This window comes from Coloeus monedula (genome assembly GCF_965178545.1).
Source record: "Coloeus monedula genome assembly, chromosome: 24".
Taxonomy (NCBI): Eukaryota; Metazoa; Chordata; class Aves; order Passeriformes; family Corvidae; genus Coloeus; species Coloeus monedula.
Window position 1 is genome coordinate 3730571 of NC_138804.1, and position 23825 is coordinate 3754395.

At 48.9% G+C, this 23825-nt stretch overlaps 3 protein-coding genes across 3 annotated transcripts; 1 reads left to right on the top strand and 2 right to left on the bottom strand.

The window, feature by feature from the left end:
* Nucleotides 1-107: 107 nt before the first annotated feature.
* SNIP1 (Smad nuclear interacting protein 1) lies at nt 108-3562 on the bottom strand. Its single transcript, XM_082296688.1, has 4 exons — nt 3404-3562; nt 3228-3330; nt 2176-2756; nt 108-1581 (listed from the first exon to the last, which is right to left on the bottom strand). The coding sequence occupies exons 1-4, from the start codon at nt 3556-3558 to the stop codon at nt 1317-1319; spliced, it is 1104 nt and encodes a 367-aa protein (XP_082152814.1). The 5' UTR covers nt 3559-3562; the 3' UTR covers nt 108-1316.
* Nucleotides 3563-3705: 143 nt separating this feature from the next.
* Nucleotides 3706-6669, top strand: DNALI1 (dynein axonemal light intermediate chain 1; the record flags this gene model as incomplete). Its single annotated transcript, XM_082296690.1, has 6 exons — nt 3706-3786; nt 3910-4004; nt 4084-4253; nt 4764-4942; nt 5221-5385; nt 6333-6669. The coding sequence occupies 6 exons, from the start codon at nt 3706-3708 to the stop codon at nt 6366-6368; spliced, it is 726 nt and encodes a 241-aa protein (XP_082152816.1). The 3' UTR covers nt 6369-6669.
* Nucleotides 6670-7304: 635 nt separating this feature from the next.
* GNL2 (G protein nucleolar 2) lies at nt 7305-16949 on the bottom strand. The gene is made up of 16 exons (XM_082296687.1): nt 16818-16949; nt 16655-16739; nt 15640-15734; nt 15028-15167; nt 13633-13817; nt 13314-13380; nt 12084-12242; nt 11416-11529; nt 11129-11257; nt 10678-10782; nt 10412-10570; nt 10149-10265; nt 9395-9828; nt 8675-8754; nt 7899-8005; nt 7305-7485 (listed from the first exon to the last, which is right to left on the bottom strand). The coding sequence occupies exons 1-16, from the start codon at nt 16879-16881 to the stop codon at nt 7336-7338; spliced, it is 2190 nt and encodes a 729-aa protein (XP_082152813.1). The 5' UTR covers nt 16882-16949; the 3' UTR covers nt 7305-7335.
* Nucleotides 16950-23825: the final 6876 nt, after the last annotated feature.

Consider the following 23825-nt stretch of genomic DNA (forward strand, 5'->3'; position numbering starts at 1 on the left):
GTTTCTTTAATACAGAAACAAGTACTGAAACTTCATCTCTTCCAAGGAAAAAAAAAAAAAAAGGACACGAGAAAAATAGTACAACTGAAAGTAATCAGGGCTAAATTTAAAAATTGTTTATTTAAAAACCCTTGGAGTAGATATAAAGGAGCTCCTCCTGCTCAAACTCCATCCTACCCGTCTGAAATCCCACAGCAATGCCCCATATTTACACCATCCACGTGTACAACAAGCACCATTTGTGTACAGTCCGTACACAGCAGGGACGAACAGGTGAGACCACAAACACCCAGGTGAATCAGTAAAGTGTGGGACATACACATTTAACATAAAGCAACATGGAGGAGACACCAAAGACTATGCAACTCCCAGTGAGTGGGACTGGTGCTTCTCTCTCTAAACACTCATTTCTTTACAGCGAGAAGACTGTGTTAAACAAGGGACTTGGGTAAGTTTTTATAAAAAGAGAACTTAAATAGTGCAAACTCTGGTTAAAACACGTCACCCAACCAAAGGTGTTTCTGTGTGACACAAACAAACCCTGGGGTGGGGTCAGAAATAATGGCTCCAGCATTCAACCCAGACACTCCACATCCACAACAGTTTCAGCATCGTGTGTGGGAACAGGAAACTGGGGGCCCTCAGCCCTCAGTTACAGTCTCATCACCTGAAATTCCAGGAACTGTTTAACTTCTGTTTCACATTCCTTTGTAATTTCCAGGCAGAATGCCACTGAAATGCCCATCCCTCAATCACCAAGAGGCAAATTAAATAGCCAAAACATACAAATACATGAGGGTCTTTGCCACGTTTCTGCCATTTCAGCAGTGATCTGGGTAAATTCTCCTGTCAGACCTCCCAACAGGCAGAGGAATTTGGCAAACTACTGAACAAGATGTGCATCAGGTACTCTTTAACTAACCTTTCAGTCTGTAGCATTTTCAAAGGGCTGTAACAAAACAAGTCATAAAAATAATTTTCCAGATGCTGTCTGTGTTTGACATGGTTTGCTGGAAGAGTCTGGCAACATCTGTGGAGAGTTTCCAGCACCAGAGCTTTCACGTCCAGGTGCTCTTCGGCTTGTTGGGGGAAAAATAAAATAAAAGTAAAGCTGTATTTCCTGATATGCAAAACTATAAAAGATGAATAATGAGCAAAGTCCCCCAAAACAAACTATGGGAACAGACCAGCAACAGAGAAAGGACTTTAAGGCAACAAGAGGCATCAGTGCTGCGATGCTCCGTGTTCACATCCCAGTCCTGTTCAATTGCAAGGAGTTTCTCTCCTCTGCCCCTCCCCAATGTCTTCCTCATCCGTTAACTGTCAGACTCTTCCTCCTTCTCCTCATCTTCATCATCGTCCTTTGCATTAGCCTCAGATTTATCTGAGGATTCATGGAGCAGGACATACTCTCTGCTGCTGAACCCAAACTTGAGTACGTCCTTCTCCTTCAGTTCATAGTAGCGCTGGGGCTCGATGCGCTGGTTGTTGAGGAAGGTGCCGTTCCCTGAGCCCAGGTCGATGATGTAGGGCCTCACCCTGCGGCCCACGGTGCCGTCAGCTCGGGTGTACTCCACCAGCCTGGAAAACAAAAACACTGGCTGAACCACCAGAGAGACAGGAAACGTGCTCCAAAAGCAGGTGAGACAGAAATTGTGCTCCGCGAGCAGGTCAGTTTGTGCAGTGAACACTCATCCATCCCGAGATCGGAACAGCCCAATGAAAGCAACAAGAAACTGTGTGAGACAGAGCAGGTTCTGAGAGAGGCCGCATCATTCCCTAAACCTCCGATGATGTAACATAGCAACTCCTGCACCGGGACAGATGTTCTCCACGAGAGTTGGGCTATTCTCCAATACCAACAGGAGCCCCCTCTGCATCAGAGCACAGCTGCCCTCACTGTGAGAGAGCAAACCAACAAACCTCTTCTTGAAATGCTTTTACTGTCAATCACACCTGGTAGGTTATTCCAACCTGGATTCACACCCCATTCTCTGTCTAACCCTGCTATATGATTTCTCTGTTTGTGGCTGAATTAGAGGAATTTCAGATATTTTTGGTCACTGCTGGGACAATCCACAGCAGTCACACATAAATTCCATTTCTATTTTACTGACAGTGAACTCGCATTTGGTTTGTGTGCTGTTTTCCTTCCGAAGCTCCCAAGCCACTCACCGGTACTGGAAGACGGCGTGCTGCTTGGAGCAGGAGGGGTGGTCGATGGGGATGTCGGCAATGCGGCGGTGCCGGCCCAGCAGGTACGCGCTCTGCCTGTGGATGTACATCACCGGCAGGAACTCGTCGTTCTTGAAGGGGTACAGGCGCCAGCGCGTCTTGGGGATGCGCGCCTCGGGGGGCTCGCTGTACTTGATCACCACCCCCCGGAACGTGTTGGTGTCCTCCAGCAGGGCCCCAGACAGCTCGAAGCTTGGCTTCTCCTTGTTCACAGCAGCTTTTTCTTTGGGTTTGCTCTCAGACTGCCGGAGCTCTGGGTTCTGGTCGCCGCTGCCCTCAGTGCCCTGTCGGTGCTCTCGCCTCCTCTCATTGTAGAACTCCCTCTCTGCCTGCTGCTCCCGCAGGTTCTGCATGTCCCGCTCGTGGCCGCGAGTTCCCAGCCTGTCACTGGGGTTCTTCTTTCTGTCTGAGTAGTCCCTGTGCCTGTCCCGGTCACCACTCCTGTCCCGCCGGTGCTCCTGCTCTGATGGGTGTCTCTGCTTCCGCTCCTCGTTCCCCCTGCGACAGTGATCATCTCGCTCCTGGAAAGGACAATCAGAATGAAAGAGCAGCAGATCTACCTTGGCCTTTCAGAAAATCCCAATCCTACACATGGAAAACACATACTGGGACAGGTGTGGGCAGATCTGACACAACATGGAACAGATTTCCATGCCAAACTACTTGGGTTCCCACAATTTACACCAAATAAAGCACAAGAAACAGGCAGTGTCACCTGCTCCAGGCAAAGGACCCAGCTCCCAGGGACGCCTGTACTGTGGCACAGGCTGGGCTCAAACAGGAGCTCCAGTCACTGAGGCGGCACAGCCTGAGCTGGGAGGCGGGAGTTCCTGACTTGCCCAGATCCTCCCTCTGCTCATGGGACACGATGCAGGGCCCAGTCTGAACGGACAAGTAAAGAGACGCCTTCTGTACCCGGCACGGCCGAGTCTCCGGGAACTGCGTCCGCTGCGGCGCCCGCAGGGCCCCTCTGTACTCACAGCACCATTTACCTGCTTCACCCTCACGGCGCCGTGGTGTGGGCTGTGGCTGCGGCTCCTCCTGCCTCGCGGGGAGCGGCTCCTCCGCCCGGACCGGCTCCTCCGCCGGGGCGACCTGGGGAACAAGGGGAAGGCGTGAGCGGCGGGGCCGGGCCGAGCGTGGGGCCAGAGCGGCCGGGCCTCCCTACCTGCTGCCGCGGCTGCCCGCGCGCGGCCCTGCCGGGCCCCGCCGCTCCTCGCCCGGCGGCGACAGGCTGCGCCGGGGGCTTCGCCGCTCGGCCTTCACGGCCGCCTCCCGCCGCCGCCGCTGCTCCCGCCGCCGCTCCCCCGCCGCCGCCTCCATGGCGCCCGTCCCGACGGGAAGTGCCGCCACTTCCGGCCCGCGAGCACTTCCGCCCCCAAGCGCTTCCGCGCGGGCGTTGCTGCGCCTGCGCGGGGCAGCGCGCGGTGGCGGCGGCGCGGTCGCCATGGTGACAGGGCCGCGGCCGCCATGGCGGCGCCGCCGGACTCGCTGCTGCGGTACTGCCCGCCCGCGCTGGTGTCCCGGCGGGGAGAGAGGGCCTCCGCGGGGGTGAGCGGGGACGGGGGGCACGCAGGGTGATACCGCGCTCCGCTGGGGGTGAGGGGGCCGGGGGCCGAGAGGACCGCGGTCCCCCGCCCGCTCCTACGGTGCTGTCCTCTCCTGTTCCCGCAGGGTCACCCCCTGAAGGGGACCCCGCCGCGAACCCCCGCGAGCATCCCCTCCACGCAGCAGCCGCAGGAGCTCTTGAACGCCATCCTGCCGCCGCGGTGAGCGGGACTGGGCCGGGGCCGGCAGCGCCCGGCGAGCGCCCGGTGACTCCGGTAACGACCGGTGCTTCTCTGGCAGGGAGTGGGAGGAGGCGCAGAAGCTTTGGGTGCAGGAGGTGTCCACCGCGCCCAGCACCCGCCGGGACGTCGTGCTGCTGCAGGAGCAGCTGGACCGACAGCTGCAGCAGCGGCAGGCGCGGGAGACGGGGCTGTGCCCCGTGCGCAGGGAGCTCTACACGCAGTGCTTCGGTGAGTGCCCGCGGTGCTCGTGCTCCTCACACAGCTGACATTCAAAGGACAGGCTGTCAGGAGATGCCTACACATGAACACCAGCTTAAAATCCTCTTAGTTATCCTCTTAGTTGCACTTAAACCAACAGTTTATTTAAAGTAACTTAAACCCGTGTGTATCTTACACGCTCTAATGACAGAGAGCTGGTCTCTGAAAGGCGAGGGATGGCCCCAGGTTGGAGAGCAGGATCCTCTGAAAGCTGCCCCATAACTGCAACAAGTCATTACACATTTTTAAGTGTTTGCTCTTACAGCTTTAGGGGATCAGCATCACTGGCATTACCTGAGGAGCTGTACCATCACTCGGCTTTTACCTGCTGCACTTAATGCTACAGCTGCAATTTAACAAAACAAATCAATTACTACTATTCTAGTAAATTCTTGGTTGTGTGGAATGGGTAAGAGGAGCAGCTCTGGCCCTGTGTGTGTCCAGCACTCCCAAAGAATAGGCTATTGTTCTTACTTGCAGACGAGCTGATCCGCCAGACCACGGTGAGCTGTGCAGAGCGGGGGCTGCTGCTGCTGCGGGTCCGGGACGAGCTGCAGCTGACCCTGTCTGCCTACCAGGCGCTGTACGAGAGCAGCGTAGCCTTCGGCGTGCGCAAGGCGCTGCAGGCCGAGCAGGGCAAGGCCCACATGGAGAAAAGGGTGAGTGGGGCTGTTCACCCCATGGTAGATGGGGTGAGCGTTCTGCATGTGCTACAAAACATGATAGCAAATTTTATATCCTTAAATCCATTGTTTCCATTTCCACGGGATGGCAGCAAAGACCATCAAAATATTCAGCTCACTGTCCTTGGGCTTAGCTGCACTTCTGAAGCTTGTTCTACAGCTTTAAAGACTGTACTACACACACCTTTGTCCTGTCTTAACTACAAATTGACTATTTGCCAACAAAACTTGAGACATCCGTACTGTTTTCAAAGATTGCAGAGCTGGAAGAGGAAAACAGGGAGCTGGAAAAACAAGTGAGCGAAGAGAAAGCAAAATGTGAGGCTATTGAAAGGCAAGAAAATGAACGGCGAGAAATAGAAGAGAAGAAACACAGCGAAGAGGTTCTGTTCCTCAAACGGACAAACCAGCAGCTGAAGGTCAGTAAAAATCCAGAATTCCAAATACTAGTGGTAAAATTCTCATTAAAACCATTAAAGCCCTAGTAACACAACACACCATTTAACATTAAATATTACCCAAGAACAACTGTGCGGGGACTGGATAATTATTTGTGCATGTGGCTTTGGGGAGAACAGAGCTTCTGCTCTGTACTTCATTTTTAAAAGGAAGAAAATCCCACATCTTTTGAGTAAGGAAAGAATGTCACCCTGAACAACATCAAATGTTTCTGGCTACAGCTAAAAATATTTCCCTTAGAGCAAGCTGCTTTTCCTGCAGATCCTACTTTCTAACCCACATTTTCAGGCTGTCTTGGAATGTTTTAGGACACAAAATCTTGGATCAGATGTATGTGTTGCCCCCAAATCCATTTCTTCCTTGAAGAACCTGTACTTCACCAGCTGTGTGTGCCACGACTGTGGGTTACTGTGGTGGCTGCTCCCATCAATCAATCCACTAACTGGCATCAAGTTGTCTCAGTAATCACAAAACTTGCTGTTCCCCGCTACTCTTGTCCCAGAGTCAGTTTGTGTTCCAAATGCTAGAGAGCCAAATACTTAATTTAGCTCACATAGTCCAGCCTGAAATCAGAGAATTCAGACCACTGTTTCAACAGCTTTTATTTAATTTCCCCCTCGATGCTTCACATTCTAAACCAAGTCTCTCATTGTACGGAGCCAAGGCCAGCTCTGTTCCCCCCAGAATGCAACAAGTGTGCATGCCAGGAACGACAAACTAATTTATAAAACATGTAGGAATGGACCGGCTGGGGAACAAATCTGGCCTGGCTCTCCTGGCAGCAGTGCAGCGTCCCTCAGCTCCTCACTGTGAACATCCAACAGAAAATGTAGCCCTTCATAGCACTGCAGGTTTATTTTTTATGTTAGGGAATCTAATTTGTCTCACTGTCTCATTTGTTTTTCAGACCCAACTTGAAAGCATTGTTGCAGCAAAGAATTAATTGTTCTGTTGTCCTCAAGGCAAGCTCAGAAGAGCTGTCAGAGCAAGAAGCTTGCAATTAGTGACAAAGATTTGTCTTCCTAAAACGATCTTGAGTTTTCACTTACCAGTAACAGCAGGCAGTGTAACTGTGTTCTTTCTCTCTTGAAGAGTTGAAATTCAAGAACTTCATTAATTACTGTTCCCTCTTTCAGTGCCATCTCAGCAGTCAGCTCTTTGAACAGTGAACTTGTCTGGGACTTGCCTGTTGGTAACGTGCTAATGACCTTCAAAGCAATAACTAATATTTTTAAATGCAAACTTCTGACATTATTAATTTGAAAATGTTGTAGAAGATATATAAAAGTGTCTACAAGAAATATAAGTCACATGCACCAAGAAAGAAATGGCGGCTCACTCTTGGACAGGTGTCTTGGGGGTATTTCCTTGAGTACCTGCAGGCTTGTGTCAACTGTACATCAAAATCCCTTGTTGGAACCATCAGCAGTAACTGAGCACAGGCAACACCAAAGCTCTGGGTGTGATCATTTCTAGTGAAATGAAGGGGCACGATGGCAGTCATAGATTCACTTCTCAATGGAAGCAAATGAAATCCCTGCTTGAGGTACCTGTGTAAGCAGCTGGTTACATAGCAAGTGAACATGGGAAAGAGAATTCCCTGTAGTCATGTGAAAAACCCCATAAAGCCAGTTTCCAGAAAAAAACCCACCCAAACCCCACCACTGAGCAACACTGGAATAGCTGCTTGGCTACTGCAGTGTTTGCTGGCCTGGGACGGTGATGTGGAAATACCATCAGCTCCAACTGCAAAAAGAACTTTCAGATGATGCAGAAACAAAGAGAGATGCTGCTCCTGGGGCCAGGACAGACCGGTCACACTGGGCTTTGAACAGGAACCACAAGTTTTATAGTAAAAAAAGCCACCGCATACTAGAGCTGTTTTATGTAAAATTTAATAGAATAAGCAGCTATTGCTTATGTTTGTATTTTTTGTGCTTTGATCTTTGTTCCTCCAAGCCAGTTTTTTTCTTGTTCTTATTCTTATTTTTCACGTTGTGAGTTTCATAATACCGGACTCCGACTTTCTTGGAGCGCTGCTGCCTCTCGGCTCGTCTCCTCTGCAAACACAAAACACATTAGCAAATCCCCAGCATCCAGAGTCTCAGTGTCTGCAACTCTCCAATGGTGTTCACTTCGCATTCCACATGCCTTAAGTAAAATAAATAATTTCAAACAAAATGTTACTAATATGACTCTATACAGAACCCACCCCCACCGGCTCTTCTGACAGTAAGCTCCACTTCAGCCTTTACAGAGGAAGCCAGAAAGATACAAGATGCAGTCTGGTGTGCAGAGTCAGGTAAGAGGGGTGTAACAGAAGTTGTGACAGAATATTCGTAAGAGAATCAGTTTTCATTCCCCTTCTATTCATGCCCAAAGTCTCAAAGCTCTTCAGTGATAACAGGCAATCCAAGGATAAAAAAGCCAGCTTATTTCCCTGCTCAGTTGTACTATAGGAAATCACACTTACTTCTTTGGATGTGAGTTTCTTACAAGGCTGTTTATCCAACTGGTCATCATCATCATCACCATCACCTTCCTCTTCTGCTTTCCTCTTTCTTTTCTTCTCTGTGCTGCCTGCAAACAGCAGAGATCACTGCTTGGTATACCACACTTGGTATCTTCCAGAACAATCATTTGTTTGAAGAACTGAGGTCACCATCTCAACTCCTCAAGCAACATATTCCCTTGGCTGCATTTAAGAGTTTCTACCCAAACAACATGAATGTTCCTCACGAGAGGATCATCAGCTATTACAGTGAAAACTGCTCTCAAGAAGCAGCCCCATTCAAGTCCAGGAAAATTCCACAGTCCTGTCTCCCACCCGATTGTGCCTTTACTCAAACTGACTACAGCAACTGAAGCTACAGCAAAACCTATAGCCTGAAGTATCTCTGCTTTTGTAACATCCCAAACCCCGTCCACTCCTTCCTGTGTAACACCCCAGGGAAGGGGAGCTGCTCTGGCTGCAGCCTGCCCAGAGCCCAGGCTGCTGGAACTCAACACTTGCCCTCACTGTATCTTCCCTCACTAAGAGGGATGTCTTCCATCACACAAGTGTTCTATAGGAAGGCTACACCAGCTCAGCAGCAGCCCTCAGGTCAGCTGAAGGGAGATTTCAGTAGTTTTAGGGGAAAAGAACTTGCACACGGGATCCAATGGATGCTTCTCCCCTTAACGCCCTTTTTTCTCTGGCTCATAGGATTTCCAAATGTAGATTAAGAACATCTACTAATCTTGTTTTACCTCTGTCTTCAATTTCTTTGGGTTCTTCAGCCTTCTGCATGGATTTTGCAAACACTTTGTCACTCAGTCCCTTAGGGATTCTACAGAAGATAAAACCAGTAATAAAAGATTGTTGTTACACAAACTGTGACCACCTCTGAGAAGCCATCGGACTCCAGCAGATCCCAGTCCCCCGTCAGCATCAAAGCCACAGTCTTTGCACGAAAATATTGCAGTACCCTTGTCACTGGAGTTGCTGTGCCCGTGCGCTATGTGAGAGAGAAAATGAAGCACTCAAACCTTGAAATCTCAGTCCTCACAAGGCTGGTGAGTGAGCTTTGCTAAAACTGGGCCAGCTGTATGGGCCAGGATTCTCTGCACATGCACAAAGACCCAGGCATATCCAGCCTTGGTATTACCCAACATCAAGGAGAGATCCAAGGACAGTATTGCTGCCCAGAGTACAAAGAAAATGGTAATTTTAATCCATAGTTTAAGAGGCAGCTTTCCAAAAGTGAGAACATTTTTAATTTGCTGGTAAATAGCACTTCTTGGAATAATCTTTCAAAAACAAACTGCTACTTGGCCAAATTTCCAGCCCTTATAGCTAAGCCAGATAAGCTGTGGCAACTTGTGTGTGGCAGCACAGGGGAACTTTGGCAAGTCAGGAATGGAGTCAAACTACAGCAGAGCCTCATCAATCCTTTTTTCCCCTGCAGTGTATTGGACAGATTCAGGTACCTTATTGCTGAGAATCTCTTGGCCTTGGCTTTATCCAGAAATTTTTTGTATTTTGCAATCTTGTCCTCCAAAGCCCTAAGAACTGCTTTAGAGCTCTCCTGGGCACCTGGTGCAGCCACCTGCAATTGCTCCTCTCCCGGATCCTGATGTTGCTCATTCTCCTCTTCCTCCTCCTCCTCCTCCTTCTCCTCTCCAGAGGAATCATTGTCTGTGTCATCAAAACCTGGCACATCCACAGGAACCAGGTCTTCTTCTGAGAACTGAGGTGCCACATTAATCCTGCCGAAGTTCTGCCGAACGTGGGACATGAGCTGCCTGATTTCGGTGTTTGTGTTGTTACCCTCTTCTGGTCCCACACCTGATGCCACTGACTCAGAGACTTTCTCCTCAGTACTATCTTGGCTGGATGTCACAGATGCTTCCAACACAGGAGGCTGCAAGGAAGAGCATCATGGATATATTATCCCCAAAGTCTGTCCTACCATCTTCAGGAACCATTTCCATTTTGTCTCTTCAGAAAAAGCCTAAGCTGACAACGTGATTACTGACATTTCTGGTAGTCAGTAATGGCTCAGACATCTCTGTAAAGAGCACCTGGTCTTCACCAAATTCAAGTGTCACTGAAGGACCAGGCTTGGGCAGAGCCCAGGACATGCACTGCCCAAGTCTCATGGCACTCTGGGAAAAGCAGCAGTGAATACCATTAGGAAAATCAAATATGTGGGAAGAGGAGGCACAAGCATCACATTCTCACCTGGGGACCTGGTTGACCTGGTTCTGCATTTGGTGGCTTCACAAAGAAAGGGATTCTGCCCCTCTGCCAGTCATTGAGAACCATCTTGCTCACAGTCTGCAAGTCAGGCTCACCGCCCTGAGAAAACACAGGAACAATTTATGTCTGTGTTTGCAGGGCACACAGCCCTCCCATGCCCTGTAAGCAATAGAAACATTCCCATGTCCCATGTTCAGAACAGGCCACACGCTCTTCCAGCCCGCAAATGCAGGAAGATGTTGCACCTTTAGCAGTTTTCCAGTCCTAGCAGCAAGTTTTTCAAGGAAGTCTTCTGTATCCGTCCAGGAATCAATTTTGTATGTCTTCTTGATGTATTCTGCTTTGGCTCTTTCCAGCACGGCACCAATATGGTCTTCAGGGCTCTTAATCTTTTCAACTTGAACCTGAAAAGGCATGGTAGAGGATCAACCCTTGGAAGTGTGCACTCATCCCTCTGAGACCATCACAGTGACAACAGGAAAGCTTTCCAGCATCCAGTGCAGACACATACCACTCCCTTCAGCACAATGTCTGTTTCCGAGTCTCCTGATGGATAAACCACCCCGGGGCAGTCAATGAGAAAAATCCGCCGCATCAAGGTGATGTACTGCCAGACCTGAAAGACATCAGCAGTTCCCCATCAGTGCCTTCCACACAGTCCTTGTTTAATTTTTGAAGACCAGAGTCAGAGAAACAGAGCCTGACCCAGTGTTGGGATCAGGAGAGCACAGACAGGGAACGAGGGCAACTGAGCGTTCCCATCACAGCACTGCAGTAGAGCAGAGTGGGAATTTGGGAACGCTGCCAGAGCCGTGCCTCAGAGCAGGGACTGTCCATTAGCCTCTCCTCAGTGTCACACAACCTGTGCAGGTCAGTGCAGGACTTGACATGGTCATTAGGCTGATTTCACATGAATTCTGCCTTCGACCACATTTGTATCTTTAACATAGGGATGTTCCTACCTTTGTTTCCCCTGCAATGGGCGCGACGCTGCAGACCTTCTTGGACCGCAGGGTATTGATCACTGAGCTCTTGCCAACATTGGGATAACCAATGAATCCCACACTGATCTGCTTCTTGTCAGAGTGTAACTGGTAAGAAATAACACATCCTTTTACACCTCGGAGTGAGGGAATTACCTCCTGAATTACCACTGCAGTCCTGAACCCCAAATGCTAACAAAGCAAAAGACCACACAGTAATCCCCCCAACTAACCACAGATCCCCAGAATTGTTCTGTACTTTGTACCTTTCCAAACTGCCTTAGGAGCTGTATGAAAGCACCTTTGCCAAATGGGTTTGTGAGGCTGGCATGGAAAGCGAGTGTTGGATACTCCTGGGAAAGGACAGCAACCCAGCGCTTCTGGAGAGGCAAAGAGGACTGGGTTAGAGACCCTGGGCTGGAGAGTGACACTATGTGCTCAGAGAGGACACAGCATCTGCACTGGGCTCACAACTGCAACTGGCCATGAACATTGCTAGGGAAGAACCTTTGAAGCACTTCCCCAACCCAACAGCCAAAAGCACTGAGTATTGTTTGTATAAAAGACAAACAATTTCCCAAAAACGCCTTCACTGCTAGCTAAAACTCATTATTTTAATGACATAAATCAAACCAGCTGGGGTGGATATGGATCCTAGGCAGACTAACATTCAGCATACTCTGGAGACAACAGCTGAACTGAACTCCAGACAGAGGAAGTAGGGAATTTGTGGCTGGTGTGTGTTGCTCAACTTGGCCAAACTTGGACAGATTTACATGGTAATTGTTACTTTTACTGCAGGCAAGCAGAGAACTCCCAGTGCCCCAGTTGCAGTACGCCCTTTCAGACCAGCATGGGGACTGGCATGGAGCTACAGCATAGCTACAACAGGAACAAAGAAGGTCCATGGAATAATAGGCAGGACTGTGCTTACAGTGGCCCAAGTAGGAACGAGATCACATTTGTTCAGGACAAAAATGAGATGTTTCCAGTGCTTCTCCTTTTTAAGGTAGGATTCCACATGAGGGGAGCGAGTGCCTATGGGATCCCGAGCATCAAGAACTTGAACAACAACATCTGATGAATCAATCACCTGAAAAATAAAAAATTCACACTGAAGTAAAGGATTTTGCAGAAAGCAAAATATCTGTACCTCCCAAATGAAAACTAGTAATATTTGAAACTACATCATTAATTTTAAAACCTTGTATCCTTCACAAACTGCTACTTCCCCACAGACTAGTGAAGTTCAGACTAACATCCACTGATGCTCCACTCTCTGTTCTCCTAAATCCCCTCCAAATTCAGCCTGGACAGCTGAATGACTTTTACCTGTTCTTATGCACCAGGGAAAGAAAACACCACACTCAAATGGGAAAACTAAATGGCTGCAGCACACAAACCCCCAGTGTTTGTCATCCATTCAGCAACAGCTCCTTTCTACCATTTCATAATGGATCAGGGTATAAAGGATGTTTTCTGGATCAATATGAAACACACAACCAAGCAGGAACCTGCTGTTAGTCCACTAAGTAACTACAGCAGGGAGCTGTCATTTTACAACTTGCTTCAAGCCAAGTGAATTTGTTTCACAGCTTTTTCCTGCAGTTTTGGCAGCCTCTTAGTGAAATCTGTTTTGCTCAATCATTCTGAGTGCTTTTAGATCCAAATGAAAAGGTTTTAAGCTACATTCAGAAATTCAAGCAAAAAGTCAGGCAATTTCACACCTAAGAGTCACTGAGAGCACACAAACTGCTCATACCACCCCAATTCACTCAGTCTCCAGCTCTCTGGCAGCCATGGCAGCTCATGGAGAATTGAGGGTCAGAGCTCTCCCAAGATGACCCTATCAACATGCCAGCTGTTTTTAGCCTAAAGAAACTTAAGGGAACATGACTCTTTTACTTGTGGTGAAGACCCAGGAAGCCAAGAGAAACTTACACCTTCACTCTGCCAGTCCTCTTCTAGATCATGGATTTTGAGAATGTTTGTTCCTGTAGGACAAGAGCTCAAGAACCAAGCTCAGCCAGGCAGAGATTTGGAAATGAAAATCTACTCTGAGTTTTTCTCATTGTTGCTGTACAGGATTTCAATGCTGTGCTGAAGCCCCTAACTGTGTAAAGGCTGACAGATGTGACTGCTGCAAATTCCAAGTGCCATTTACCTTGTAGAGCTCACCCCAGATTCTTTTGGACTGTCCTTTCTTAAAGATTTCCTCTTGTGCTTCATCCCTAGAAGACATCACCAGAAACATCAGCAACCACAGATACAGGGTCAGGGTCTTCTTCTCTTCTCTAAAGCCATTTACAGACAAAAGATGGGACAAAGCCCAAGTAATAGTTGGTATTTAGCCAAAATCCCATATTCAGCTTTCCTTACTCCTCACACAGTAACAGCATTCATGGAGGTACCAGATACTTCTTTAAAAACAAGGCTGGCTTTTCATACATGTAAACAATGAAACATTCTTCCTTTCCAGTCACCTTACACCGGTGTCCTCTGTCACCAGGTCTCGGTCTTTGCCCTGGTCATAAGACTCTGACGAGGCCTCAGCATTCTCCACCAGAGATTGCACGTCACTTGCAGACAGAGTTGGTCTTTTCCTTTGTGATTTGGGGCCAAACGTTGTTTCAAATGTTTCTGTGTCAAGAATGTGAACTCTGGAGGTCTGAGGGAAACATAGGTTGGTAAAAAAATAAACCCCAAGTACCATTTTTTCCATCTCTCGTGACACACAGTGAAGGAGCCCCGAGTTCAGCACAGCCCTGGCAGCCTGTAACAAGTGACAGGCACTTCCCTAACAAAGTTTGAGTTTTCCAGCTCAAGCTTTGAGAAACACAAGAGTGGATATTTAATAAGCAACAAAACATTCTGCACTTGCCAACAAACCATGCTTCAGTTCTTCCACCATAAATGGTGTCAAATGCAATTACAACAACTGTGATGAAAATTCAGCTGCTATCTTTGATCATTTCTTATTTTTCTAACAAGAGCACAAATCTCGCCAAATTCTCAGATTTTTGTCAGGGATAATTATAATCAAAATTGCAGTTTTAAAAGCTTGCAATGAAAGCTAGTTTTTCTTGGAACAGCAAACAATCTATCGCTGAAAGCAGCAATTTGTTTTTGCAATGCACATTTTAACACAACCTTTCCCCTAATTTAAATAGTGTTCTTATGACATGAACTTAGAAAGTTTCCATATGACAAAATAGCTACCAAGAGTCCAAAGTAATGGTTTAGACACCGTGAAAAAATATGGCAGCAACTAAAACTTGATGTACTAGAAATGAAGGCTGAATGAACAAGAATTTCTGATACATGATAAAACACACGTGTTTGAGTTCAAATTCATCGCATGAGGGTCTGCAGTGCAAAGCAGCCTCAAAAAAGGCCCAGGAGCTGTTAGAAGCATTAGAACATCAGCTGGCACACGAACCTAGCAGAAATTAGATCATAGTATGATAATATCATAACCTATCACAGAAGGCTTTGGGCTGGAAGGGCCCTTAAAGCCCATCTCGTTCCTCCCCTTGCCACAGGCAGCAACACCTTCCACTGTCCCAGGGTGCTTCAAGCCCCACCCAACCTGGCCTTGGACACTTCCAGGGATCCAGGGGCAGCCACAGCTGCTCTGGGCACCCTGTGCCAGGGCCTCCGACCCTCACAGGAAATAATTTTTGGGGTAATTTCCTATTGGAAAATGAGAATTTTTATTAAATAATGTATCTCTCTTCGCCATCACACTCGATGCCCAAAGTGACAGGCTTCCAGCACCCAATATTTCCCCAGACTGAGCAGAGACAGCACAACTGTTCACAGGTAAATCACTGTCCTGGCAGCCCTGTGCACACACCTGCACAGCGAGTGATACCCACGTGTGGTTTGATCCGGTCAAAGAACAGGGACATGGGCAGCTTCTTTTGCTTCATGATCACCCTGTAAGGATCTTTCATCACAGTCTCCATCTCCTCCTGGAACTTCTGTAGGGATGATTGCTTGATCACACGAGTATTTCCTGCATGTAAAAAACAAAGATTACACCTGGTCATTCCTGATCTTAACTGCTCCAAAGACCCTGGGGACATTAATAAAACATGAACTTTCCATCTAGGATCAAACATACCAGTGACAAACCCTGAGGGTTTTACTTGAGACCAAGCCCAAATAGCACAAATAGGCAGCCAATCCCTTTCTTTTCCACCATTTAAATGAAATTTTAGAAGTATCTCTAGGACACTTAACAGCCATACGCATGGGCAAACCCCAGGAAATGCCCACAGCAGCCAAAATAACCACTCTTAGGGGAGTGTGTGGAAAGCAAACCCCCAAAGCACAGGTACAGGTGAGGGCTGACAACAGCAGGGGTCCCTCACCTTCCCTTTCAGCACCTGTCCCACACAGCTCTCAGACCACCGCTCCAAAACTAACACCTTTCAACACACTAAGTTCAACAGCTTTTAAGCTTTCTGAGTCTGGACAAAACTCACCAAACCATTTGATATTTGGTTCCACTCTTGCAACTGTGCCCGGTGCCACTGTTGACTGATACTGCAGAGGTTTGATCACTTTGCCATGTTTGTTCCTAAGGGACAATTGCAGACATGTCAGTGCACAGGGGCAGCACTGACCCCTCCAGCACTTGTGTGTACCAGGCCAGAAGTAGAGCCACGAAATGCAGAGACCCTTCACCTACAGCCGGCTCTGCTGCGCGTTCCATGCAGGTGAGCTAATCCAACCCTGAGCAGCAGCGATGGCAGTCACAGCCCTTGCTCTCACTCCAGCCTGGCCAGACCCTCCCTGCAGCTGGTTGTGTCAGCCCAGGAAGGGCTCATGGGGCTGCAAAAGGCATCAAGTACCATTTTCTAGTAAATCCCACTGTGTTCTCTCATGGAGCCTTTTAACCAGTTCTGCCCACCAGCTCTGCAGGACTCATCAGTACAGGATTCACCAGATGAGACCTAGTTTAAATTCAGCAATATTTCAAAATCCCTCCTCCCAGTTTGCTCTCCAAACAGTGGGAAATTTGGCAAAAGAAACCAAAAGTGCTGATGTGAAACAGGACTCTCAGAACTGCCATGGCACAGACACGGTGGGCATTGCTCCCCTGCCAGCGATCCCTGAGTGCAGCACAGAGGGTGCTGCAGCAGGTCCCTCCTTGGGGCACAGGGGGACCCTCTGTGAAGACGCTGAGGGGAGCTGAGGTTCTTCAGGCATTTTGGGGGGAGGAGCTTTTGAGCTACGCTGCTGTGGGAAATTCGGGAATTCTGGGTGTTTTGGGTCTCATGACATTCCAGGCAGATGCATCGAGTGTTTCCCAGCTGTATTCCTGGTACATCGCTGGGCTGCTGAGAGCTCGGGATCAAGCTCCCCAGCTCACGGGCTTACAGAGCACACGATGCAGTGACACCGTGCCAGTAAAGAGGCATTCTGTCGCCTGTCCCTGGCGCGGCCCTGCCCGGCCAGTACCGGGAACGCGGCCAGGCCACGACCCACGGCGCTCACCTGCGCTCCTTCTGCCGGTACATGTTGAGGCGCCGGATGGTCGCTCGGTCTCGCATGTTGTTCCCTCCCTCGCCCCCGACGCGATCTGCGGACACAAGAGAATATCAGCCCAGGTCCGGTCCGGTCCGGCCCTGCCCGGCCCGGCCAGCGGCTCCGACCGTACCGGGGTTGGTGCTGGCGCGGGAGGGGTTGATGGAGCAGCGGCCCTTGTACCGCGGCTTCACCATCGTGGCGGTGCCGGTGGCGGGCCGGGCCCGGAGCGCTCGGGACGGGCCGGAGACACGCGCGCGGCACTTCCGGCGCGCGGCAGCGTTTGACGCACTTCCGGGAGCCGCCGCGCGGCGCCGCAGTCGCGGGCGGCGTCTCCGGGAAACCACGTGCGGGCCCGGTTGCCCCGGCAACGCGTGGGCTCGGCCCCCGCCCGGCCCCGGGAGTCCCGGGGTCCCCCCATGGCCCCCCGCGTTCCCCACATGCCCCCGTGTCCCCCATGTGCCCCTGTGCTCCGTGTCACACCCCCGGTGCCCGCCCCGGAGCGCTGCGGTCTGGCCGGGTCCGGCTCGGGGCCGCGGGGTGGTTGGAGGCCCCGGCGGGAGCGCTGGCACGGGAGCCCCCATTGTTTGGGAGTTGCTGTTTGATCACAGACGCATAATGGGAATAGCTCGGAAGAGCGACAGTAACGCTCCCTGCCACTCGCTGCTGTGTGGGGGCTGCTGATGGGCCACTGGGGCTCCTGGAGGGGCACTGGGGCTCCTGGAGGGCACTGGGGCTCCTGGAGGGCGCTGGGCTGATGGGGCCACTGCGGCTGCTCGTGGGACACTGGGGCGGCTGCTGGGGCACTGGGGCAGCCGGAGGGGCACTGGGGCTGCTAGAGGGCACTGCCGCAGCAGAGACTCAAGCACAAAGCAGTGCTGGTGGGTGTTTACAGGCGCACCGGGCTGCTCTTTCTGGGTTACTGGCAAAGAATTTTAAAAATTAGCAATAACAACACTGGTGTTTTATGTGCTTGTAAAGAATTGCATGGACAGTGCACTAACAAATCAAATCTGTGCAAGTTCTGTGTCCAAAGTCTAAGTCCACATTCATGTTACTGCCAGATTTTAATAGCAATTTGAAAGCTCCTCACCTAGGGGAAATGAACAAAGCTGAACTGAAACAGTGTTAATTGATACCAGAGCTTGGGCTAGGGCCAAGCTCAGCACCTTGGGGAATACTTCCCCAAAACACAGCTCTGGCCCATCCTTCCTAAACACTTACTAGCAGCAGAGTTTTCCCAGCCAGTGCAATGTCCTTCTGGTGCTGCTAATGCTCCTTTAAACCCAGAACAATAACAGAGCTGCTGGGATTTTGTTCTTTTAATGATTTTCAGCGTTGCGCTGTGAGGTGTAGAGTCCCTGCTGTACGGGGGAGCCATGATGAGTCAGGCCTTGGGACATGTTTTGTAAGACAGAGTCTGGAGTTGGAGGCTGTTTGGCTTAAGCCTACACGTTCTGGTTTTTCTCTTAATAGAATTATCTGTGCCTTGGGCATTGAAAAAGTACATATTGATGTGGGCATAAAAAATCAATTCCAAATTGTAGATAATTGTTTAAGCTATCAGACTGGAGGCTCATGTAGAAGAGTTTTCCCAAGACAAGTGTGTTTTCTATTACAGTCGATATCAATCTGTCAGAAGAGCCTTTTGATTTTCAAAATTTTAGACTAAATAGTTGAGTAATACTTGCTCTGCTCTCCCCCACTCTTTCTTCCTTTCCCTTAAGAAAACTCCCTCTTTATTGTTAGCAAGAGATCTTGGGGTGCAGCCAGAAAGTCACCATCTCTTTCTGTGAGAGAACAGACCGAGCCAGCTTTGGGCAGGAGGTTGTGGCAGGGAGAACTTGTCTTGGGGATGCCCCAGAGTTGGGTGCTGAATTCCCAAGAGGTTGGAAGCACTGTTGGGAGGGCTCAGGCCCTTTACCCAGCCATGCTCGCAGCATGCCTCACACGCCCATTGGGGTGGGCTACGAGCCTAGATTTTCTCTCACAAGAAAAGATCCTACTGATAATGTGTGGGACCTGCATTCAAACTGGCACCTTCCTGCTGCACTTCCCTCACTCTCACATATTCCCTAACCCAAATTCCATCACTGGGGCCAGCAGCTGGTGTTTAACTTGCAGCATCCCTGAGGCTGCGGCTGTTTACTGTGTATCTGATAACGTGCCAGTCAGATATTTTGCTCCACTCAAGTGATGTTTTGTTGCTCTATGACTCACAGCTTTTCCTTTGCTATTGATGCATCCCCCCCATTTCAATCTTTAGCTTTTTCTTGTTCTATTACCATTGGCTGCAGCAGGACACTGTCTGTGCCACAACCAGCCAGGACAACGGAGTCACAGATTGTTTGTCCGTCGCCTCTGCTACGTGGCTTCAGCTCCTCAGCACCACTGTCCCAACCAGAGCTGAAATGAAATAATTTTGAGTTTTATGTGGCCTCATCATTGTCAGATCCCAGTGAATGCGGTTACGTGATGCCATCGGAATGACTCATTCCCATAATTACATATGTTCTGAGGGGTTATTCCCATTGTGTTATTAAAAACTAGTGATGTTGGAGTTTTGGCAGGGACTATCTTCCTTGTATGATCTACAGATTTTGTCAATTAAATGAAGGAAAAGTAGATTTCCAAGAGTTCAGAACAAGACTGGACTTGCACTCTGAGCCCTTTCTCAGTGTGGTATTGAGCTCCTCTGTTTTATTTAACAGGATAAAGCAGCATCAGCCATCTCCCTCTATTGCAGCAGTTCCCTGCAGAGCACAAGGATGCAAGTGGATTTTGTAGCTCATCTTCAAAATCACAGCAGAAGACATTGTAGGCAGTTTATCAACACAGTAGCTTTCCCAGTTCCGTTCCTCAGGCACGGCTTCCCAGGGATTCAGCTGGCAGGAGCAGGAGGCAGGGCTCCTTGGCAAAAGGCTCCAGGTGTGACAGCTCTTGAATAGGAAAAACAAAGTGATCCTGGATTGTTGCCTTGGATCTGGAGTTCCCAAAACGGTGACTGAAAGCAACAGGGGAAGTCGGGAGGGAGGAGAAAACTAAAGTCAAGGTAAAAGGCAAAAAGGTGTAAGAGGACTTTGAGAGCCCAGGCTGAGCTGTGCCAGCGGGATGGAGCCCTCGGAGTGTGCAGCGGGCTCAGAGCTATGCAGGCTACAGAGCCCTCGGCTTCACTCTGGGAACATCTGCCAGCGCCGCGGATCCAGAATTCACCAGCACTCTGGAAGCTACAGCAGTTAAATATGAATGTTTTCTTGTGGTTTGATTTGAACAGTCATGAAAAGTAACTTCTGCCCTGTCAGGCTGGGCTCCTCTGTGGCACAGGACGGGCTGTGGCTGCTGAGGCCCTGTCAGTGCCTCTAAACTGGCGCTTTACCTCAGACTGTAAATCATAATATACCACCTACCTGGATGCCTCTTTTTTCCTGTTCTTCAAAAATCATGACATTCCAGCAAGCGGCTCCATCCAAGCTATGGTTTGGCATTCAGTTGGGTGTGATGTATTACCGTGTACTCAAATGCCATCAGGGTGGTTTATTTATGGTGACTGATTAAATACACTGGGATTTCTGTAATTTTAATAAAGTTTTTTTAAAACGCGATGCCTATAATCTCTCTCTGTGAAGTCTATTGACTTCATAAAATCTGTAAATATATATCTGAACTATCCCTTTTAGTGTTCTCAGACAACATAATCCAAACAATAGTTTTGGAGATAACCTGTTTCACTCTCCTACTCTGTTTCCTTTAATCAAAGCTAAGATTTCTCCTGAGTGAGAAATCATTTTAACATAAACATGGGCTAAGGAGTATATACATTGCCTCCACCTCTCTAGGTGTGGAAAATCACTGAATTACTGTGTGAGGAGTCTGTGTGCACACAGTTCATTGACTGTAGATGATGAAAAATACAGATTTATATTATCCAGAGAGGGTTAAGAATGTGATAGAACCAACCTGTGTTTGGTGACATTCATCTGCTTTAGCTTCCAAATCTCAGCAAATGAGAGAGCAATTAAACAGTTCCAAACCCACAACTGCAAGCTGTCCATTATTCCTGGTCCTTTGTTCCCCCATGGCATGGGATGGATTGCTCAAAAGCTGAGGAAACTGGCTAGAAACCATCCTGCAGATTCTGAGTTAATGGAATTCTGTCCAGTGAATTACACCAGATTGTTCGGCAGGGAAAATGAAGCTGTTTTCGGTGCAGTAGAGTTCCTGACAAAGGATCTCTCTGTCTGTCTGTCCATCCAGCAGCTGTTTCTCCCGTTCAGCACCAAGTTGATCAAAGCACAGGGTGGGAATATGTGCAGGAGTCGGAGCAGCGACATTCCCATCCATGATCCATGTCGGTTCCTTTGGCTGTCAGATGTAGGCAGAAGGTTCTCAGGACAGGTTCGCTCTGTCTGTGGACATTTTTGAATAGTTGGGGTTTGACTCCAGTTTTGGTGAATAAACAAATGAAGCTGGTTCAGCAAACCCATTTATTGATTTATTTGTTTAAAGACGTGTATTTTACAGTGATGCCGTGGAGAGAACACCACAACAGGGTTATTTAGTGTGTGGAAAGAGAGCGTTCACATGTGTGTGAATTGAGGTGACATCACCCAGCTAAGGACATCTCAGCTTGGACTGGGGAGCTCAGCATGCAGTTCACATTGGTCAAAGGAAAAATGTTCCTAAATTCATAACTGAACTAGCTCTCTGGGAGTGGGAATAAGCACAATTCTTGAGCTGATTCAAAAAAAGAAAAGAAATTGGATTTATTTTTTATATTTTTTCCCCTAATTGTTCTAAAACAATTTAATTTTAAAATCAACCCTACTGAAAAATCTTGGATAGTCTTAATATGCATCTTAAACTTCCTGTTACCTTTGTCCCTTTTTCTTCCCATTTTGCTATGAAAAAAGGAAGGAAGTAGGGGAAAGGCTACAACAGAAAGAAGTTTGTCAGTTTTTCTAATAATCCCTAGAGTTCTCTAAAATAGGTTCTGTTGATTTATTATATGCAGTTTAGTTTTGAAATAGTTGTGCTAATAGTGTCAGGAGTTACTGTAGAGAATCAAGTCATTACCAGTGCCTCATATAGAAAACTTTCCTAATGCACTCTCTTTTCCTTAATCCTCGCTGAGAATTAGATGGGGATATGGCAGCAGGAGGGAGGCAGAGCGAGTGAGCGAGCTGAGGTTCACCAATGGGTGACTGGTGGGTGCTGGTAAAAGTAGAAGGGAAAATGGTTCTGCTTACGTGCAATGCCATGGCACAAACAAAATACTTCTCTCACAGGCTAGAAAATAGGGTAGGATTGGATCGTTCACCTAAGCTTTCAGAAATCATACGAACATGATCCATAAACAACTGAAAGGATGACTTTTAAGAACCTCTTTCTCCCCCTGCTTGGTATGCTGGTCGTTTATCATCATGCTGAAATGGAATCCCCTTTCAAAGACATAACAGCTTCTTGTTTACTTAAACACAAAATGGACGATGGGCTGAAAGGTTTTTCTGCCAGCAGAGCAGTCACAGAGAGCTTGGTACAGCTCTGGAGCCGAAACAACTGTGCAGCCTCCACACCCTGCACTGAACCAAGCCAGCCCTGGAGTGGCTGGGTGAAAGGAGTTGGGGTGTCCTGTGCTGGAGCTGAGTCCACAGTGGGTGTCACGAGCTACAGGAGAGAACCAGGGCTGTGGATGTGGGCAGGAGACCCCTCAGAGGGACAGGGTGCTCTCTCGCAGGCTACCCTGCACACCCACTGGCTCACTCTGCCCTCCAAAACCACAGAGCAGAGGGTGGTATGGAAGTGAGTACAGCGAAGATTGGATTCACCAGGGTTAGTTTGGGGTGAGGCTTCCCCTGCCCATTGCCCTACTGGGGGAGTAGGAGCTCCAGCAGCATGTCCCTGATCCACCTTGGGCACATCTCTGTGAGCCACAGCACCATCCCTCGGGACCAGAGAGTTTTTGCTGAACTCTCGAGAAATTAAATGTATCTCTACATATTTATACAGAGAAAGCACATTTTAAAATACCAGGGCAGTGAGTGGGGAGACAGCCAAAGGAAGAACTCCCTGAGCAGAGCAGACAGTGTTCCCATGCATCCCATGCAGGACTCGCTAGGTCTGTCTTGCACAGTCCTTGTCCCAGTTCCTCTGCTCAGGTGTCAGCTCTCGCAGAGCAGGAGAATCCAGGGAATTCCAGCCAGTGGGATGCAGACAAGTAGTTTCTACCCAACTTAAAAATTTGTTTCTCTTCTGCAGGACCTGAGCTGTGCCTTCCCCCTCCCACCTGCCTCCCTCCTGCCATACTCCGGGGTGGTGTCCAGCAGCCGGACCAGCTGTCCCCAGCCTGAGACTGTCCCACAGCTGTGACAGTCTGAGCAGAGTCACAATGTTTCAGCAACCTGCAGTTTGTTGTAACCTCTCATTTTCTCAATCTGCTGTGTGTTAACTGGGTCCTTCAGTGGGGAATTCCTCGGGGCTCAGCGGGGTGCAGCTGGGGTCCCTCACGCAGGATGGCTGATTTGTGGCTGCAGTGCAGCTGGCAGCATTTTCTGGGATTTTCTTAAAGCTCTGGTGAGTTTCCCTTCCACAACTGAGTCTCTGTCCTGTGGGACACCAGCCTCCATAGGGGCCAAGGTAGAAACCACACACTCAGGAAGCTGGTTGTCATTTTGATTTTGTTGGGTTTTTTTTTAATTTGAAATAATTCTTTGAAGCAGATTCAGGGCAGATACCACTGACCTCTTACCACAAACTTTTAACATGTATTTGCAATGATAAAGTCATACAGCTTAAAACACAAAATAAGGGGTGGAGGAAGAGAAAGAGGCCACTGCTGTGTGTGTCTGGCTCCCAGGTCAGGGAGAGCGGCCATGTGGGTTCAGTCTCATCCCCTGGCTGAGTGGGGCTGTGCTGGGGCTGTGTGCTTGGGCTCCAGTTGAGGCCTTTGATCATGAAATCAATCCCATGTCTGGGTCCTTCACTGGTTCATGCTCCACTTCTCCTCCCCGCAGTGTCCCCACAGAGCCCTGGGGGAGCCTCCGTGTGTGCTCCCACTCCTCAGCAGCGTTCTTCCACAGTCCTGGGCAGGGTGTGTGTGCAGCCTCCTTAAGTATTGTGTGTGTGGCCTCTGTCGGTCTGTGGG

What these genes read in the sequence shown, in the direction of transcription:
- SNIP1 (XM_082296688.1), bottom strand. Translation starts at nt 3,558, where the DNA reads ATGGAGGCGGCGGCGGGGGAGCGGCGGCGGGAGCAGCGGCGGCGGCGG. An exon ending in GCGGGCAGCCGCGGCAGCAG is followed by an intron (nt 3,331 to 3,403) that starts GTAGGGAGGCCC and finishes CTTGTTCCCCAG; the next exon opens with GTCGCCCCGGCGGAGGAGCC. An exon ending in CACGCCGTCTTCCAGTACCG is followed by an intron (nt 1,582 to 2,175) that starts GTGAGTGGCTTG and finishes TTTGTTTTCCAG; the next exon opens with GCTGGTGGAGTACACCCGAG.
- GNL2 (XM_082296687.1), bottom strand. Translation starts at nt 16,881, where the DNA reads ATGGTGAAGCCGCGGTACAAGGGCCGCTGCTCCATCAACCCCTCCCGC. An exon ending in TACCGGCAGAAGGAGCGCAG is followed by an intron (nt 15,735 to 16,654) that starts GTGAGCGCCGTG and finishes ATTGTCCCTTAG; the next exon opens with GAACAAACATGGCAAAGTGA. An exon ending in GGACTGGAAAACTGCTAAAG is followed by an intron (nt 10,266 to 10,411) that starts GTGCAACATCTT and finishes GTGTTTTCTCAG; the next exon opens with GGCGGTGAGCCTGACTTGCA.